Source organism: Gobius niger (assembly GCF_951799975.1).
Source record: "Gobius niger genome assembly, chromosome: 19".
Lineage (NCBI taxonomy): Eukaryota > Metazoa > Chordata > Actinopteri > Gobiiformes > Gobiidae > Gobius > Gobius niger.
Window position 1 is genome coordinate 21,550,731 of NC_136870.1, and position 19,895 is coordinate 21,570,625.

At 40.7% G+C, this 19,895-nt stretch overlaps 1 protein-coding gene across 1 annotated transcript in view; it reads left to right on the top strand.

Moving 5' to 3' along the window:
- The window catches only part of LOC306978365 (disintegrin and metalloproteinase domain-containing protein 12-like), a gene marked incomplete at its 3' end in the record, with an annotated part of 168,752 nt that overhangs the window by 18,434 nt on the left and 130,423 nt on the right, over positions 1-19,895 (top strand). The window contains exons 2-3 of the mRNA XM_079576888.1: positions 11,950-12,059; positions 17,457-17,530. Of these exons, the coding sequence (XP_079433014.1) occupies positions 11,950-12,059; positions 17,457-17,530 (184 nt within the window). The remainder of the gene's footprint in view (positions 1-11,949; positions 12,060-17,456; positions 17,531-19,895) is intronic.

The following is a 19,895-nucleotide window of genomic DNA, read 5'->3' on the forward strand; positions in this document are numbered from 1 at the left end:
TTGGCCTCACTGAAAATGCAACAAAAGAGCGACAAAAACGTGACAAAAAACACGATGAAAAGGTGATAAAAACAAAAAAAAAACGTTGTCACATTGAAATGCTCAAACTCTGCTACTGCTCATTTAGAGTATTCAGTATTCACAAACATAGAGTATGTTTCACCAAATCATATGGCACAGATTAATTATTTAGATGAACTTGGAAATTGCTCTAAATGATCAACCCACATTATCCAATATCTGCCTCATTGGGTGGCATAATTACTTACAGTCGCATCAACACTTAGCAAGTCACAAAGGCTGCCATTAGCTATAAAATGACAAAATAACCGGTGCATGGGCTCTTCTTATCACTGTAGCTTAGAAGTCTGCAAACATGATCTGAAATGTGATCAGTCTTTTCTCACACATCGTACATGACGAAATATGCAGAGTGACCTTGATTTAAAAAAAAAAATAAGATTAAAAAAAGGCTACATCGCAATACCTCTCATGATAACTGCATTTAGAAATTTGGTCTGCAGTTGGCATAAATTATACCGTATTTTTATGTTATTATTTTTCTTATTATTTTTAATTCAAATATAAAATTTCACAAGGCACTAGAGGGCACTGCAGGCTACTCGACCAGCAGAAAGAAAGTTTAGAGTGCGCGAGAAGCGGAGGCTACTCATGGAGAAGTAAACAAAACAAAGCTAATCGCAGGCTAAAAGCTAGATGGCCCCAGCTAGAGGAACGACTTCGCAAATGAGAGCTTGAAAAACGTGCTTTTGCGAGAGGCGTGTCCACAGTGCCAGCTGACAAGCCTCCATGCCCAGGTACTTGCCAAGGCGATTGTTCAGAAGCGACACCGAGGATGAAGATTTCAGTGGATTTAGTGATTTGGAGTGAGATGAGAGTTTGGTATGTTCTTTATGATCTGGTTATCTGAACTGTGTATGTGACGTCGCTGTTTATGCTTCATGTAGCTAACCATCAGTGTGTTAAGTTAGCATACCGTACGCCCATTCAGCCTGTTGCTTTCTTCTTCATTAGGCATATTTTGGCTGGCGCGTCTTATACTCCGGAGCGATTTACAGTGCTCAGCGGCTACGCTAACCCCGGAAGTAGGGACTTTAGTAAATATTACTTTTTTTTAGCAATAGGTGCGGAATTTTTGGCTAATGAGTCTGAGAAATAAGTAGGTCCAGTGGCTCTCCGTTGAGTTTCAGAAATATTGATTGTTGTTTTTAAGAGTTTTGTTAATGTTTTATTTTTGTCGCACATTTGCCATTCTGCTATGACCCGGAAGCAGAAGTCGAGACGTCACACGTATGTGACGTTAACATACCAGACACCTACGTAGTTGGTTGTTTATTTTTTTTAATGTATTTTTTATTAATTAATTTTTTTGTTGGTTGTATATGCTTCATGTAGCTAACCATCAATGTGTTACATTAGCAAACCGTACGCCTATTCAGCCTGTTGTTTTTTTTAATTAATTAGATTTTTTGGCTAGTGCGTTTTATTCACCTTATTCCGGAAGCTCGTGTGGACGCCGCCATTAATTATGCCCGCCCCTTTTCTCCTATCTGTTAATATGGGACTGGAGAAGTCCACATAAAATCAGTTACTACACGAAAACAAAGCCGTTTTTTGGCTGCACAGAGAAACGGTGCAGTGTCGACATGTTGGTGCAAGTGAACATTGGATAGTTTACACAAATCAATCAACTAAACATCAGATTTGAGCGGAGAATATTTTCCCTCGTTCCCCGTTTTAAATGAACGGGCTTTGCGCTCGACCGGAAGTGTCTGTACAACGGAAGTGCTGAGACAACGCAAAAAGTGGCAAAAGTGGGCGGGGCCGAATAAGGTGGATACTCCGGAACGACTTATATATGTTTTTTTCTTCTTCATTATGCATATTTTGGCTGGCGCAACTTATAGCCCGGAAAATACGGTACTTTTCTTTTTTAGACAAACCCAGTCTTCCTTCCTCAGCTCAGCTCAGCTCAGCTCAGCAGAGCATTGCCTTCCTCGCCTCATGTCTATGTGATGCCAGTGCTTAGAAACAAGTTGGTGATTGTGAGCCCTCGATTGCTGCTTGTATTTGCAGCCTGCTTCCCGTCTTTGCTGATGACAGAGCCTGTATTACTGCGGCTCTGCTCTCATCAAAAAAGTACAAAAAGAACATTGGAGTAGCTTCTTGAGAGACCAATGTCAGGGAACAGTTGTTGATTTGTTTTTGCCAAAGGGAAAATTTGAAACAGTGGACTTGTAAAAAATTTGAAACGGGGCGTTTTGAAGTATAAATCAATTAGCTGAAGGTCACTGGTTTCCCAAGTAAAAGCGTGGTTTTGAGGATTTGTAAATGAATAATACAATCATTTGGACTGCTAAACTAACCCAAATAAGAATATCTCAGAGTGTGGTTTTGCTCATAATCTCCGAGCGACAGTGGCTCAGTGGTTGGCAGTTTAAGTCCCGTTTTTGCCCGTTCATACTGCCATCTTGCAAGACACCTCACCCAGCAAAGTAACAATGGACTGTGCAGTTTAACATTATTCATTAACTCCCACACGCTGCCAATTAGTGAAACCACAATAAACATGATCAAATGACCGCAAATATTTCAGTAAATTACAGTCTTCTCTGTGTGCTCATGTTGAAAATGATTGCTAAACAAATTGGTGATGATGTAAGTATTGTTTTGATGTTCTGAAGTCTTATCCATAACCAAACTCTAACCATAACTCTAATATTTTGTTGTAGCGCCTTTAGCTTTGATGACAGCACACATCTGCTGTGGCGTTGTTTGAATAAGCTTCTGCAAGATCCGGTGTTCATTTTTCACCAAGATCTTGTATTGATGATGGGAGAGTGTGACCCCTGTGCAAAACCTTCTCCAGTACATCCCAAAGATTGTCCATGGGGTTAAGGTCTGGACTCTGTGGTGTGAATGTGATGTCTCCTGCTCCCTGAACCACTCTTTCACCATGTGAGCCCGATGAATCCTGGCATCGCCATGTTGGAATATGCGCATGCCATCAGGGAAGAAGAAAGAAGAAATCCATTGATGGAACAACCTGGTCATTCTGGATGTGCAGGCAGTCAGCTGATCTCACTCTTTGGGCTCACAGTGTTGCTGAACCTAGACCTGACCAATTGACTTTTGTTGACATTACTGCACGGACGTCGATATACTCCGGGTGTTATTACTCCTCACAATATAGTAACCCATTTGTCGTGTTTTTGTCACATTTTTGAAGCATAATCGTGTCTTTTTGTTTCGTTTCCATCTCTTTTATTCATCTTTTTGTCTATTTTTTGTGTGTTTTCGTAGTTTTTTTGTGTGTGTTTTTGTTGCTTTTTCATTGTTTTTCTTGTACGGCTTTCTTTCGTGGTTTTGACACATTTTTGTCACTTTTCTGTTGAGTTTTTGTCACGTGTTTATCACCTCTTTGTTGCTTCTTTGCAACTTCTTTGCTGTGTTTTCATCCTTGTTGTCATTGCTATATTTATTCTTTTTTTCAAGAAGCATTTAGATTTTGGGTATAGGCGAACTGGAGAAACTGCGCTCGGTGAAAGGTGGGGTTAAGAGATTAAATAAATGATCACGTAAGAACGCAAACACAATCTTTCCTCAAACTATAATAGATTTAGCATTCTAATAAGGCTTTTGCTATAGTCCTTGCTCTGCTCTATGTCCCATCCGCCCATTGCAGTACTTGCAGCGTAAGTTCCACATATACAATCTCCCCTGCGCTTTTTTATTAAGGCCATAAGTGACACAGCCCTTGCTTGTCTACACCAGGGCTCAGAGGGAACAACACACGGCCAAGACTAAGCTTTTATTAAGTCCTCTGTTTACATTTGGCTTTATTGAACGTATAAATAAGACTTCTCGGGTCCCAGTGCCTCTTTTATCACTCCCCAAATACCACTTTAGTTTCATTTGAGCAACAGAAAGCACCCAGGTCTGTGGGCACTTGGAAAAGAATTATGTGTTTCCACTAATAATGCCATTTATAGGTAGGCATAAAATAATTATTGCAGAGATAGAGTAGCATGGAAAGAGTCACGATATTTTAAAACTTTAGGTGAAATAAATAAACCACATGGTGTAATGAGAAAGTATTTCCTACATTTGTGACGTCTTCAGACCAACGAATGTCTGATTTACAAGGTATTCATAGCAAACCACTAACAAAGTGATTTGGTATTATTAAAAGCAGAATTTTTAAGGCATAAGATATTCAGATATGACGTTCATATTCAGTATAGCTTCTAAATTATAGCAGCTGTTTGTGATTTTTCCATTTGTGACCATTCAAAAGGCAAGGTTTTGTTTGCTCAAGAAAACTTAGTTCAATAAAAACAATCCCTCTCCACCTTATGGCAAACCACATCACCAGATTCTTGCTGAAATGGCCGTGCTTTGAAGCGGTGTGCAGTGTTTCTCTTCAAAGCTGACGGGAGCTAACCACAGAAGTGCAATGGAGATCCCATCTGCGACGAACGCCGCGATGGCCTCAACTCAACTCAGCGCTGAAATTATACACATAATGTTAAATGGACGGAGAGAAACACATAAAACAGCCATTCAGGGAGATCAAATCTAATGGCTAATCACTCAAACTAAATAAACCAACAAATAAAACTAATACTGATCAGAAATTAGGGTTACATCAGACTTTACTGTACTTAAGTAAGACCTCTGTCAGTGAATTGAACTTGAACCTTCTTGACATTGTGTTAGGAGTTTGAACTACACCACTGTGCCGATTAGTTTAGACATGGTTAACTCCTGAGCTTGATAATGTTCATACTTGTGTCACTAGTATAACTTACAAGGTTCATTTAGTCAGACACTAGGATTTGAGATGTTGAATTATGTTTTCTTTACATGTTTCGGCTGCAATCTTCAAGCCGTCCTCAGAAGTATCACCTGCGTGCGGTGAAGTGGGGCTAATCAGCTGTCAGACGGTCCTGTCCGGTCCATCAGACTGGCCACGCCCCATTATGGACTGGGATGAGGAAGGGGTCATCGGATCAAATTGAAGCCATCAGATCAGGAAATGAAGCGCCAACATCATCAAGGAGCATTTTTCTTGTCCCACACCTGGGACACCCTTCTCTATCACCTTCTCTATCACAACCTCTGTCGCCCTGAGACTTTCGGGCAGCCAGAGGGCGTGGCCAGTGTGATGGACCTGTTAGGATGGGGACTGTAAAGACTCCTCCCCGTTTGCGTTAATAACTACGTTTGAAATGGAGTCCATGCTGGATTTACAGACTCCTCCTACCCTGTTCCAACCGGGCATGTTCCAAAAGGGCATTGGGGCGGGATCTTCACTGTAGACTCGGCCCTTGTGGGGTATGTAGTTCGGTCGTTACCGCGCCTGCACCATTAGCTCTGATGCTAATGGCCTGTCAATCAAAGTCCGGCACTCATTAAGATACGAAATTTAAAAAATTTAACTGCCTGGTTTATTTAATTGTACCTCACCCAGGGTTATCACAGGAGGAATATGTAGCTGTTGAATGTTTAACAAAACTAGAAACCAGGCTTTACAGTTGTTTTAAACGGGTTTAAAGAGCAATGCTTTCTAATGGAAAACTAGCTCGTCCTGGCAGCCCCCTGTGTTGTTGTCACAGAACATTGGGTGAAACATGTAAAGGTAAAATATTCAACATCTCTAATCCTAGTGTCTGACTAAATGAACCTTGAAAACTATTATGGTTTAACCTTAATTCAGACATCATTTAATCCAGTTTAAGTCCATTTTAGACTTTCAAACCTGGTGATTTTGGCCTGGTGGTACATAAAGGCTAAGATATTTTATGACGTGGTAAATGGTGTGAAACGTTTGAGAAAACCCTCTTTTTCCCCCTCCTCCCTCTCTCTCTCTCTCTCTTACGCATGACTCATTGGTCTTAACTGCGGCGTCTGCTTATTATCTCTCGTGGCGTTAATAACCCCGGTTAGTTCTGTTTCTCGTCACTCTCTGGAGTCTATCACAGTGGGTCAGTGGAACAGCTGATAGCACAGAGCCTGGGGTGACCAGCTCAGCAAAAAAATACTCCCAGAGATGATAAGAAGCAGGCGTTGGCAAAAAACCTACAGTGGGGTGTAAAAGTAAGGCATATAGTACTGTAAGTTATAGTAGTTGTAAGAAGTAGAACCGAGCAGAGATGGCAGTACTTAGCATGCAGTGATGAGGGGAAGAAATACTCTTGTCTTGATCAGGTTTTGATTCAATTTGATACTTTTATAATTGTTTTCATGTAACAATCTTTAAATAAGATTTCGAGCATAAGCAAAAAATGAATGAAAAATTAACAGGAACTAAGCAAAACCTTGCTACAATTCCTTATATACATCTTGTCATGTAGTTCCTAACCTTAACCATAATGAAACCTCCCATCTGTTGTCATTATGATAATTTATTGTCAGAAAGATGATAAAAATGACCAAACCATCCCTGACAAACCACTGTCCAAACCATCCTCACTTGGACAAAATGCCCAGAACCCAGTGTCTATAGACGTGAGCTCTTTCTATCAGCGAGCTCAGCAGTTTAGAAAACGTAAAACCCACTGGAGATAAGAAGCATGCGTTGGCAAGGACAGGACGCCGGCATGGCAAACAGCAACAGGGGGTCAGCCTAGCCTCATTAAAGCAGTAAAAAAACGGAATCTGGGGGAGGAGTGCGTGCTGAGTAAAGGCAGAAACAGAGGTTTAACCAGCGAGATGTGTGAATTTACTAGACTAGAGGGGGGCATGGATGATCCCCTGAAGAGATTAAGGAAGCTTTTGAAGGTCGTTTCATTAAATTGACGTCCTGGGAAGACAAAGGTGGCTCCAGTACAACTACGGACAGCTTAGTTTGCCATAACAAGTAACATCACTTCACTGAACTGTGGTTTATTATCGTTGCAAAAAAATTCTGTTCTGTGCAATGCTACGACGGCTTTGTTGGATCAAAGAACAGGTGATTGTGGCCTAGAGGACTGGGAGATGGACAATCTGAAGTGGCTGATGGATGTACTGCTGCAGAAAAGATGGGGCCGAGGAACAGGATGCGAAGATGAAACGGCACTAGCACATGACCAAAGTAGTAAAGTGAACGGTACAGGCTAAATACTAGGGCTGGGATGATCCACTTCAATCACAATCCGATATGTATCACGATACTCAGGGTTTTAAGATTGGAAAGTGCTTTAACAGAAAATGTAACAAAGTGCTGTGTAACTGTTGCTGGAAAATAAAGGAGTGCAGGATCAAAATGCCTCCAAACACAAGTAGTGAAAGCGAATTGCGATACTTGATAAGGTAGCGATACTTAATATTGCAGCACAAAGTATTGCGATCTGATCCAATATGTTGTCCCAGGTTATTTGGTTAGGACAGTGCATTTAATGAATATACATGGGACACATGCATGTAAACACGCCACGCCATTGGACAAATTTCCACCCGTCGTACCCCATGCGCATTCTCAAACACTACTCTCATTCTTCCCTGCCTACTGTACATGTTTTAAGTGGTAGGGGAGTACCTGGAGGAAGCCTACGCAGACACAGGGAGAACATACAAACTACACACAGAAAGGCTACGGTGCCGCCCAATACTGCTACCACTGTACCTTTAGTCAGGGCCGACTTAACCTACCCATAGGCCCCTGGGCTAACCATGAAATAGAGCCCCCCACCCACCCACCCACTCACTCTAACCCGAGATGGCTCCACTACGCGTTCAGCTGACTCATTAATGTATGCGATCATAGCCATTCTATGAATTTTACTGTTTCCATGCTCACTGCTAGATTTGATGGTGGACACACAAGCACATTATATTAGGCAGTGTTAATTGAAAAATGTCTTAATTTTAGTTGATGTATTTTTTTTTGTGCTGACTAGGCCTTTTCTACTATCATTAGGCCCAAAGCGCTTTACAGCAAGGAACCACTCACCCATTCACTCTCTCATTCATACACCAACGTACACAGACACTGGAGGCACGGTGGGTGAAGTGTCTTGCCCAAGGACACAACAACAGTGTGCATCTTCCGGAGCTGGGATTCAAACCCCTGACCTTCCGAAAAACAGCACCACAAAATTAGACTAAAACTAATTTAACAGGTGTTCACGAGACTAAAACTGTGACTAAAAACGTCCAAATATTTTCGTCGATCATCAAAACGTCCAATGAAAGTTCGTAAGAGGCTCCTATCATTTCAACTCACAGCCAAAGGAACAGCTCTGTGCTTTGTTCATGTTGGAGAAGCTCCATGAAGCAGAGGACCTTGATTTAATATGATTATAAGAAATAGATAAATAGAATTCTTGCTCTTTCAGACTCTAAAATGAGCTTCACACATCCTTGAATAAGTACTTTTTCTTGGTAATAAACTTGAGTTATTGTGTCTTTAGTCACGATCCATCTCTTCATGTCAGATGGCAACAATATTGTGAGTAATTGCAGATGTTTTATCTCGATTTGAATCTGATTTGGAATTGACAGCGGAACAAAGCTTTCGGTTGTGAAATCATTTATGACCCAGACCTCACACTCCCATGAAGTGCCTTTCTCTTCCTGCCAATGGAAAATGCAACTCTGTGATTTAGAACTTGTGCACCAAAACTAACGGCACTAACAACCCCCGCTGGTTCGGCTATAGAGACCCAGGCTGAAAATGGCCTCCCCGCTGTGCGAGCCGATTACCGTAAAAAACAACGTTAGCCAGGTCCTACAGCAGAGTGCTATTAGGTTTGAGTCCCCTGCAATTTGCTTTAAAAGATATAGTGCAACTTTTATGAGCGCTTCAAGTGGAAACAGCGCTCTGATTATTGGAACAGGGTGTAGATCAAGAATGCCTATTGTTCTTTCACGTACTTTCAACTCGGAGCCAAATGATTCGCCTGGCGCTTACCAATTTCAGTATTCTGTTTTCGACAGTCGTACTGATCATACTGGACTTGTTCCTGGTTTTTGGAAGAAATTAGAATTAAGTGAGCTTTCAATTGTACTGCGAATGGTAAGGAAAATAATCACAGTACCATCTGCAGTCTTCATCTGCAGACTTCTTCAAAAACCCAGGTGTGGGAAGGCCGATACGCCCCCTCGAATCTCCTTGCCTTCTCTGATCCAAGGTGGTATTTGTTGCTCTCTGTGCCAGTGACATGAACATATTTTGCATCGTGTGCAAGCTTTTGATGTTTACTTTTCACATTCCGTCTGTGTTTCTGATGTTAAACTTGTGGGCGAGGAAAGTGCTTCTCTTTGGTCCTCATGGCGGAGAGGTGACATTGCTGGGATACCACCGCCCTGATGGTCAGGGGCGACTTCAAAAGGCACTTGGTAAACAGTGTTCTTATGTAGCTTCGTGCCTTGTTTGTACTGCTTGAAAGCCCGGCTCCGAAAAGTTTTTCTTTTTCTAAAAAATGCTGTGACCCATGTGACAACGCTGGGCTAGGTATCATATCTTTTCTCTGGTTTTTGTGCAGCAGAAATAAAACACTATGCAGCTTCTTATGTGGAAAAAAAAAAACCTTGATATTTGAGTAAATTTTACCTTTTAGTGACTCAGTGGCATTATGGGTGCAGCATGGCACCTTTGCTTTCCCTCACAGTGGCCTTCATGAAGCTCTAGGATCAATTGTTTTTTGGGGTTCATACCAGAAACTGGCCAGAAAACCTCAAAACAATTGATTCTGGAGCATCATAGAGGAAACTGTGAGGGAAAGCAAAGGTGCCATGCTGCACCCCACTGAGTCACTAAAAGGTAATATGCACAAATATCAAGGGTTTTTGTTTTCACATAAGAAGTTACATAGTGCACCTTTAAGGAACAGGCTTCATAGGAGGAGATTGTGCAGCCATGTTGATTTTACAGACCGCTGCAGAAATAAGAAGTGGAAGCCTAAATCTACGATTGACTCTGGAACTGTGGAGGCTCGTAGCCGGTCCACGTGGGGCTTACTGCCTTTTAACCTGTTTCCTGCCCTCTTAGGGTTAGGTTTAGGGCTAGAGGTAAGGTTAGCAATTATGCATATTCAAATCTCAAAGCATATTGACTTGAGAGCTTGCAGCCTATATGCCAGTGTTATACCTCAATTGAAAGCCAAGACCTTCTAGTTTCTAAAACTATGTGTATGATCTGTGTGAATGAAACACAGCTTACATCACATTTGCTGTTCCTAACCTTAATCATAACCCTATCCCCCTGATCGGAGGGACGGCAAGGAACAGATTAAGGAACGGGCTTCCTAGGAGGAGATTGAGCAGCCATGTCAATTTTACAGACCACTCGGGATCATAACTTTGAATTGGCCTGAATGGAACACCGGTTATCTCTTCTATCTTTTTCTATGTGTTCAATGCTCTGCCAGTGAACTCCTACATATTTGCAAAAAACTGTTTTCGTCAGTTGACCAGACACGTCACAGCAACATCAAGTGACACCTTTCAGAAGACTTTAGAAGACTTAATGAAGCTAATTGGGGTTGTGTGGGGAGTATCCAGCTCGTCTCCATGGCGACGTGCACTATAGGCAGCCAAATAGGAGATTTAAATAGGTTAGGTCCTCATCCAAAATCCATTCTTTGACTACCCGCTGCATTTTCTGTGTTGAGCTGGTCATTAGGAGCATATTTTGTATTTCTGGCAGCAGAATGCAAAATGTTACTCAGCGTGCCTTTAACGAAGAGTCTACACACAACTTCTGAATGATCATGAACATGGTGAATGGTGTATGAGTGAGTGGTCGGGGAGTGTAAAGGCTTTAGGTAATTCTCAAAGGTTTACTATATGTTCTTTATTGCAGATTGCATTGCCCAAGTTCAATTTCATAACATGCTGTAGCAGAAACAAATAGTGTTCTTTCATGACTGTGTTCTGCTGCTGCTTGTTTCCGTCACGCTTTGAGAGCGCCCATATTGGATTAGGGCATTTCTATGTGCTTAGGAGGCTGACTGCGAGAGCGTATTGGCGTAGTTTACAGCTGTCAATAGGAGCGTTAGATAAAAGCTCGCTGGGGACAGGCCGCTCAGCGCTAAATCGAATCATTTCACTGTCTCCTGTAGTGTTTATTTGTTCAACACTTGCGAAGAGGAAAGAAAGTATTTCAGGTTTCACTGACAAAAATCAATCGGTGTCACTCTGATCCTGAAGTGAAACAGTTCACTGCAAAAAGTATTTAGCTAGATCAGTATAAACATCTCAATTTGAGCACAATAATCCACATTTTTGTTGTTTTGACGTTCTTGGGCATTTGTCCTAGATTATTTCACTTGTTCTGAGATGTTTCTGACTCGTTTTGATACATTTCGTCCTTATTTCAGGTAATTTTCTTTGCCAATGGGATAAGAAAATTGGTCTTATCTCATTGGCAATTTTACTTTCTTATTTCAAGCGAGATTTACCCTAGAACTGGTCTGAAATGTCCTCAAACAAGCAAAGCAAACTTGGTCCGATCAGGAAAAGTGTCCAAATGAGTGAAAACCACTCAAAACAAGATACATTTCCTCAATTCAAGTCATTTAAGCCAATGCTTGATATTTACTTTTTGTAGTGTTGTGCCAGGAAGAGCGTTTTGAAAGTCACTCGAGAGCAGCCAATTGTGGGTATGTGCTCATTTTTAAGACCATGTTCACTGCCTATTATTAAAATGTATTCTATTTTGGAATGGAGTATTATTGCTTTCTGGACACCATTTTGGGTTACCATAGCTTTTTCAAAGTTGCCTTCAATCAATGAGCTGGTGTTTTCGTTGCTGTAATAAGCCCCGAACTCAAACAATAGCCATTATTCCATACTCAGTACACACACTTGCAAACATTTAAATTGTTTATGTTCTCTGCGATAGAATTTTGCCTGGTTTGTGGAGAAAAAGCGGCTAAGACTTTGCAGATGTCTGGAGAAGCTTTATATGGATTTTCATCCCAATGCCTTTTTTTTCTCCAGGGAATGTAGTGGAGAGGAAACCCACGTCAAAGCAGAAACACTACGGGACAACGATACCTCTTCAGCTGGTCGGAGATGAATGGAGGCCACTACATGAACTAGGATACAAGGTAAACGCATGGATCCATTCTTTAGGATAATGCCATGATATGAATAATTAAATAAACCAAATAAAGCTCAAAACATAACAAAGTATCTGGACGAATGATTTTAGGCTGCAGAGCACGGTCAAGCTCATTTGCAATTCAACTTGTGTGAGTGTGTAATGTGCTGTCCAGATACAAAAAAAAAACACAAAAAAGAAGTATATTTTAACTTTAATTTGTTTCTGTTGTCAAAAGCAAGTGGACAACTTCAGCTATGACTCAGGCAGTAATTAATATTCTGGTGTGACTGGTTCAAAGGACACAGCACAACAATCAGCAAGTATTTTTTTGTCCTTTTGTAAAAACATGAAGGCAACCAAACATACACAGCCTCCTGGATTTTAGCAAACTGGTCTGAGTTTGCTGCAGTTGGTCAGGTCTCTGTTCAGCAAAACTATGTGCCTAAAGAATGAGATCAGCTGACGTCCTACAACCTTTATTTTTCAGGTCTGGACCTTTATTTTGAAATGTATGCACAAATATGACAATTTATGGATAATCTTCAATACCCTCTGCAGTTTTTACTGTGGTGGCACCAAATTTACACTAGTTACCAATTATCATACTAGCAACTTACTGCAACCTTTATTTTTTTGATCCGGACATTTATTTTGAAATTTATGTCAAAATACCAATTTATGGATATTACTCTTCAATAGCTTCTACAGTTTTCAATGTAGTGACACAGTTACCAACAGTTACCAATATATCATACTAGCAACTTTCTACACCTTTTACTTTTAAGGTCTGGACCTTTATTTTGAAATGTATGCAGAAATATGACAATTTCTGGATACTCTTCAATAGCTTCTACAGTTTTCATTGTAGTGGCACAACATTTACACTCGTTGCCAATTATCACACTAGCAACTTACTACAATCGATCTGAACATTTATTTTGAAATGTATGTAAAAATATGATGATTTATGGATATCACTAGAGCTGGGCAATTAATCGAAATTTAATTGAAATCGCAATCTCTACTTTGGTAAATCTCAATAATCGTCATAGGACTTTATAATCGACAGGTTTGGACAAGACAATGGAAGATTTTTGTGTGTTAAATGAAACTGGAGGAAAGCCTTTGTATTTGTTAAAGCTGAGGTTTGAATAAAAAATGTATCTAATTTTATGAATCAGCAAGATGTATTTCATTTATTATTAAAAATTTAAATCGAAAAAAAAAATCGAGATCGATCAATATGGGGAAAATAATTGTGGTAATTTTTTTCCCAAGATCGCCCAGGCCTAGATATGACTATTTAATAGATTCTACAGTTTTCACTGTAGTGACACTAAATTGGCATCAGTTATCAATTATTACAACTTACTACAATGCTTATATTTCATGTCTGGACCTTTATTTTGAAATCCTTACCAAAATATAAGAATTTATGGATATTACTCTTTAATAGCGTCTACAGCTTTCAATGTAGTGACACTAAATTTACACCAGTTACCAATTATCATACTAGTAACCTTCTACAACCTTTACTCTATGGTCTGGACCTTTATTTTGTAATGTATGCACACACATGACAATGTATGGATAAGCTTCTACATTTTTTACTGTAGTGGCACCAAATTTACACTAGTTACCAATGATCATACTAGCAACTTACTACAACCTTTATTTTTTGGATCTGAATATTTATTTGGAAATTTATGTCAAAATATGCCAATTTATGAATAGTACTATTTAATATAAACAGCTTTCACTGTATTTATAACTGTAGTGACACTAAATTGGCACCAGATATCAATTATTAAACTAGCAACTTACTGCAACCTTTATTTTTTGGATCTGAACATTTATTTTGAAATGTATGTCAAAATACAAATTTATGGATATTGCTCTTAAAGGGGCTAGATGCAAGTTCGCCATTTTATACTCACTACTGCCACCTCAGGTCTTATGCGTAACTGCAGTTTCTATATTAAGCTCGTGCATGACGGCAATTCGGACCCGAAGTAACACGTTTTTGAGTGACAGTGCAGGATTTTAGAGGCAGTTGTGGTGAAAAGGTCTGGGCTCTTTCTACACATTAGGACATGGCTGGAACATGTAGGGGGAGAAAAATACATAAGTTTAACATTTTTAAACTCCGTCTGGTCCCTTTAAATAGCTTCTACATTTTTCAATATAGTGAAAAATTTACACCAGTTACCAATTATTATACTAGCAACTTTCTACAACCTTTACTTTTAAGGTCTGTACATCTACAGACAGAGGAGGTCACAGAGCCGGAGTCTCCAGCCAGAACCTCGCCATGCCCGGATAGAGACACAGTGGCAGAGTACATGAAATTGCTTGAGGTTGTACAAGTCCTAGTCACCGTAACAGGAAAGTCCAATCTACAATATTAATGAAATGGTTGAGAACTACAATCCTTCGCTAATGTGTAATCCCGGATAAAATGATATGATTGGCTTCAACAGGCTCAACAAATAAAGCTTTTAAATTACTTTTTTTATTATTGATTCAATTCATGTGAGATTTCATTTGTTCTGCTCCAACCAACCACGCTGGGTGCCACACTCGCTGTGTTTTGGAATGTGATTAGCCAAACACCAAATAAAAAAAACTTCAAATTAAATGGAATGGTGCTCTCTGTGAAGGCTGAGTTTAGACACATTTCAAAACAGCGTGCATCCTTTTTGTTAGGGTTTTAATTACAGGATCAAAGCATTACCAAATTTAGCTTCTTTTTTTTTCTTTTTTTTTAATATTCTGCGCTGCCCCACATCCAGTTCTCCAAGCCATTTTGTCTGATGGATCGGTGAGAAATGAAAGCTACAAGTAATATTTTAGTCATTATTTTTGTGCAAGGCAATTGAAATCAACCTCCTGCTATTTATCCTCGAAGCGGGCAACATTGTGACGCGGCTGGTCGTCGAGTGGTTGAGGCGCTGTTCCAAACTTCACCGTTGTGGTTTCGGGCCCCAACTCTGACAATTTGCCAAATGTCTCCCCCATATTTTCATCCCCATCACTCTAAGCAGTCCTGTCAAATAAAGCATACGGGCCAAAGAGTCTTTAAACTGAGGTAGAGCTGTTTGTGTGGACAATGGGGTACGGGCGGGGTATTTATAAAGGTCTTGCAATGAAAATGAAAAAATGTGATAAAGTTTCTGCGCAAATTCAACCTGGAAGTCACACCAGCTGCATTAATTCATCCCCTCATCAACGGCTGCTCTCTTCAATCATCCAATCACAGACCCTGCCGCACGTTCACGTCAGCCAATCACCGCAGCGCTCGTTCCTCCTCCATCCACTCTTCGCACAGGTTCCCCTTCTTAAGCCCCCTGGTCAATCACTCAGAGTTTCCCAGCCGTGCTACGACCCTCCTCCACCTCTTTCTCCATCTGGCCTCTCCCCAACTCTGCTCGTCCTCGACTGGTCATCCCAGGTCTCCTTCTACCACAACCAGTGTCCAGGCTGCGGGGAAAATCGTTCATCAACGCCGTGCAGCGCCTCATGATTCGCATTCATTCAATATAACTTTCTTAAAGGGATTATACAGAGTTTAAAAATGTTAAAACTAAGTATTTTTCTCCCCCTACATGTTCCAGCAATGTCCTAATGTGTAGAATGAGCTCAGTCCTGTTCACCACAACTGCCTCTAAAATCCTGCACTGTCACTAAAAACGGTGTTACTTCGGGTCCGAAGTGCCGTCATGCACAAGCTTAATATAGAAGGTGCAGTTACATATATGGCCTGAGGTGGCAGTAGTGAGTATAAAATGGCTAACTTGCGTCTAGCCCCTTTAATGCCTTTTCTGTCTCTGTGAGTCTTTTCAGGTTGAATTGCATTTGACCATCTCTTCAACAAACCTCTTTCCAGTGTGTGGCCAACAAAATCAATTTCCACAACTGGCTTAGTTTGGGGCCACGAGTCTTGTTTGTAGTGCATGCATGAATACAGTAGAGCGTCATGCAGTTCTCATGTTTGAAGAGTTTTGTGGTGCTAGGCTAGTGCAAGGCTAGTGCATGTCTATGGTATCAGCTAGCCTGCATTAAAAACAGTGTGACCCGCTCCACAGTGCACCTGAGGCAAATCACTTATAACGCCAGACTAACCATATACATGTCTGTGTCCATAGAGTAATTTTAACCATTTTGCATTTAAAATAACTTATGTTTGAGCAGCATCAGCTTCGTGGTTGTATAAGCTACGCAGCGGCGGAGTGATCTGCTAGAAAATAGTCCCTCAAAATGCGATCATTCATGTGATGCAAGGTCAGTAAAATTCCAAACATGATTCTATGGACAGAGAGATGTATATGGTTAGTCTGGTGTTATAAGTGATTTGCCTCAGGTGCTCTGTGGAGCGGGTCAGACTGTTTTTAAGGCAGGCTAGCTGATACCATAGAAATACGCTAGCCTAGCACAAACCTAGCGCCACTAAGCTCTTCAAACATAAGAACTGCATGAATTACAATAAAAAATATCTTCAGAAATCAGCAACACTCTGGATAACAAGGAAATGAGGCCCTATGTCAAAAATCCTGAAATATCCCTTTAAGAGCCATAATCACATCAGTGGTCCACAAACATACCGCTCTGACTACCGCCTAATACAATATTCGACCTTCCAAGTGCCACATAAGACTAAATTATGTCTAAGCTGGATGTAAACTCTATGTATCAGACAACAAATGCTTGAGAACCAGCGCTCTAGAGGACGACCCATGAGGGAGCGATGCTTTCCAGTTTTTTTTTCGTAATAAACACAAATTGTGAGTAGTAGTCTCTGTATGATGTACGACTATGTGCCACTAGACGTGACGCTAACACAGACGCACTCCCCCAGCCCTGCCTCGTAAATCTGTACAGAGAACCGAGGAGGCTGCTGCGAGCGTTCTCCGCGGGATTGATGTCAAACGGAATAGCGACATAAAGCTAATCCCTTCAGCTCTTGTTCTAACAGACCAAATAGTTTCATGAGGATTTCTCAGCCGACTGCGGTGGATCTGTCGCCGGATCCGGTTTCTGGGTGGCAAAATATTTGATCGGAGGAATGGCTCGGGTTTACCGTGGCAAGTCGGCAACGTCATTCGACATATATTTAGGGACACATCTCTCTTCGAAACTGGAGGGAGTCATTGACGTTGCTCAGGCAGAACTTCAACGACCATAATCCACCTTCTCCCACTGCTTCTCCTCCTTCAGATGAAAGTTTTTTGTTTGTGGTCGCATTGTTTTTAAGTGTGCTTGTCACCACTACTCAAATGAAAGGAAGATTTTCACTGAAGAATGCCATCCTCTTGAAAATTCACTCGAAAACGAATGTAAAGTCTTTGAGTGCAACCCTGTAGTCTTTCCTTATGGTTCTCTCTCTTTCTCCCTCTTTCCTCAGAGCCACCCATCGTCTCTGAAGCTGCAGATTGAAGTGGAAGGTGAACGGCTGCTCTTGGCTCTGGACAAAAACCAGTAAGTGCACCCTGACTCTGTTCTCCCCTGGCCAACACTTCAAATGGACTGTAGTGTTTGCTTTGGTTTCTTCAGAGCGATGGGAGCAGGCCAGGTGAGGCACAAAAGAATCTTTCCTATGAGCCATATGAGCGACCCCAGCGGCCTTTTCAAACCTGGAAAGCTGTAGTATTTTGAAGTAAAGTCATACTGTATATATTCATCTTAATGGTTATAGATATTGTAAAACTAGCTTGGGCTTCTTTTTCCAAAAGCCCTGGGGAATCTGCGTGGAATTTTGGGGAGCCCTATGTTGTGAATCACTGCCTGAGTGAGCAAAACTGTTTCATGTGTAAGTGAAGCCACACTGTGAAGCCACACACTGACCACAGAGAGGTCACAGGGAGAAAAAGGTTTGAAACCATTGCTGTAAAGCTTTAAGTGTAGGCTTGGCTACTAGACTATGAAGTAGGGCTGGGCACCGTTATTTGTTTTTGAAACCGGTACGATGTCTTGGGTTTTGATACCGATACCTGAACAATACTTTTTCTGATACATATACTAAAAGATTTGTCATATAGAACCATAAAACAGATGAAAATGATGTTCATTTAATTTCCTTCCATTTAATTTCTTTTAAATTTGTATCATTTGTTCGAGATGAAACAACCAATAAACTTCCTTTAACTGCAAAGGGCAGAGAAAACACTTTCCAAGTTTTTCACGTTTTCTTCCAACATTTTTCCCCCCTAAATTTCCCCCAATTTTTCATTTGTTTTTCCCCCAATTTCCCCCCATTTTTTTTTTTTTGCTCCAAATTTTTCACATTTTCCCCCCCACATTTTTGTTTTTTTCCCCCCAATTTTTCCCCCATTTTTCCACTTGGTTTCCTAAATTTTTTCCACTTTTTTCATATTTTTTCCAACTTTTTCTACATCTTTTTTTTTTTTGTCCCAAATTTACTCCAATTTTCCCCCTACTTATTTCTCAATTTCCCCCCTTTTATTATTATTATTTTTTTCCCCAACTTGTGTGTCACTTTTATTTCTTTTAAATGTTGATGACCAACAGCATCAGAACTTGAATATATAGATTTCATCATTCTTTTCGGTACCTGCTTTTGATACTTGATGTATTTTTTTTTTTATACCAGTAGTACCTGAATATACATCGATATAAACTGGTATTGTGTAACGGTACCCAGCCCTACTAACAAGCAAAGACAGCAAAAAGCACAACATCCCCTTTTCCTTTTAATTTACTTTTGGATCCTGACGTATTTGCATAAGTCTAACCCGCGAAAACCAATTCTTCCAGTGTTAAATTAAAAGCTAAAATCAGTCCAATTAGTTTCCTCAGCCCAAAAACCCATCACACTTTCCATTTCCCCCTCATGTTTGAGTTGTGTACGAATGTCAGACACATGCCGCTCTTACTAGAACATCTTGGGCCCTGCTTTTTCTTTCTTATGTGCCACTCAAAGCATCCAGAGAGGAGAGGAGGAAGAAGAGAGAAAGTCCTATCAGAGCTCTCTCTACATGCCACTAAAGCATCCAGGTTTGCTCTGCTCTCCTCTCTTTTTGTCTCCAGAAACAAAGACTTAAAAGCCGGGAAGGGGGTGAAAAAACTATCTTGGAAACATCAGACAGACATTGATTAAAAGCGACATGCCTCTGCCCCATATCTTTTCATCTCATCTATTGGCATAGCACTGGGGAGAAGGGGCGGCGTGTGTTTGAACAAAGAACCCACACGGCAGAGAGCGTAATAGATACTGTCAACACGGTGTCAGTCATGAGGGGGATGCAGAGGAGGATGAAGAAGGAGGAAGGAGCCATCTTGGAAAAAAGCGTGTGGCATTGTTTTGGGGAAGAAGAAGAAGAATGTCTGAATTGCCCGAGAGTGGCTGGCTTGTGTTTCGCGGGGAATGAGAGGTGATTGATGAACTAATACGCTTCCAATTTGTTTCGAGCGCCACACTTGAGCAGGCAGGAGCAAAGAGGAGAGGGACAGACAAGAGGAAAGTCTTAGGAAAAATTCTACCTGAAGAATAAAGCAGGATTGCGTAGAGCTTTCAACAGTTGTAGCTTTGACGATGTGAAGCGCTTACCACGCTTAGTTTGAAACTGGCTCGGATTCCAAGAGTTTTCTTTTAAGGAGAAAAATAAGTAAGAAAAATAAATTAACCTCCTTGACCCCAGAAGTTTCTTATAGCAGCTACATTTAGACACCGAGTTCAACCATGTAGATAAGACACAGACTGATTAAACCTAAGATAAGATAAGATAAGATAAGATAAGATAAGATAAGATAAGATAAGATAAGATAAGATAAGATAAGATAAGATAAGATAAGATAAGATAAGATAAGATAAGATAAGATAAGA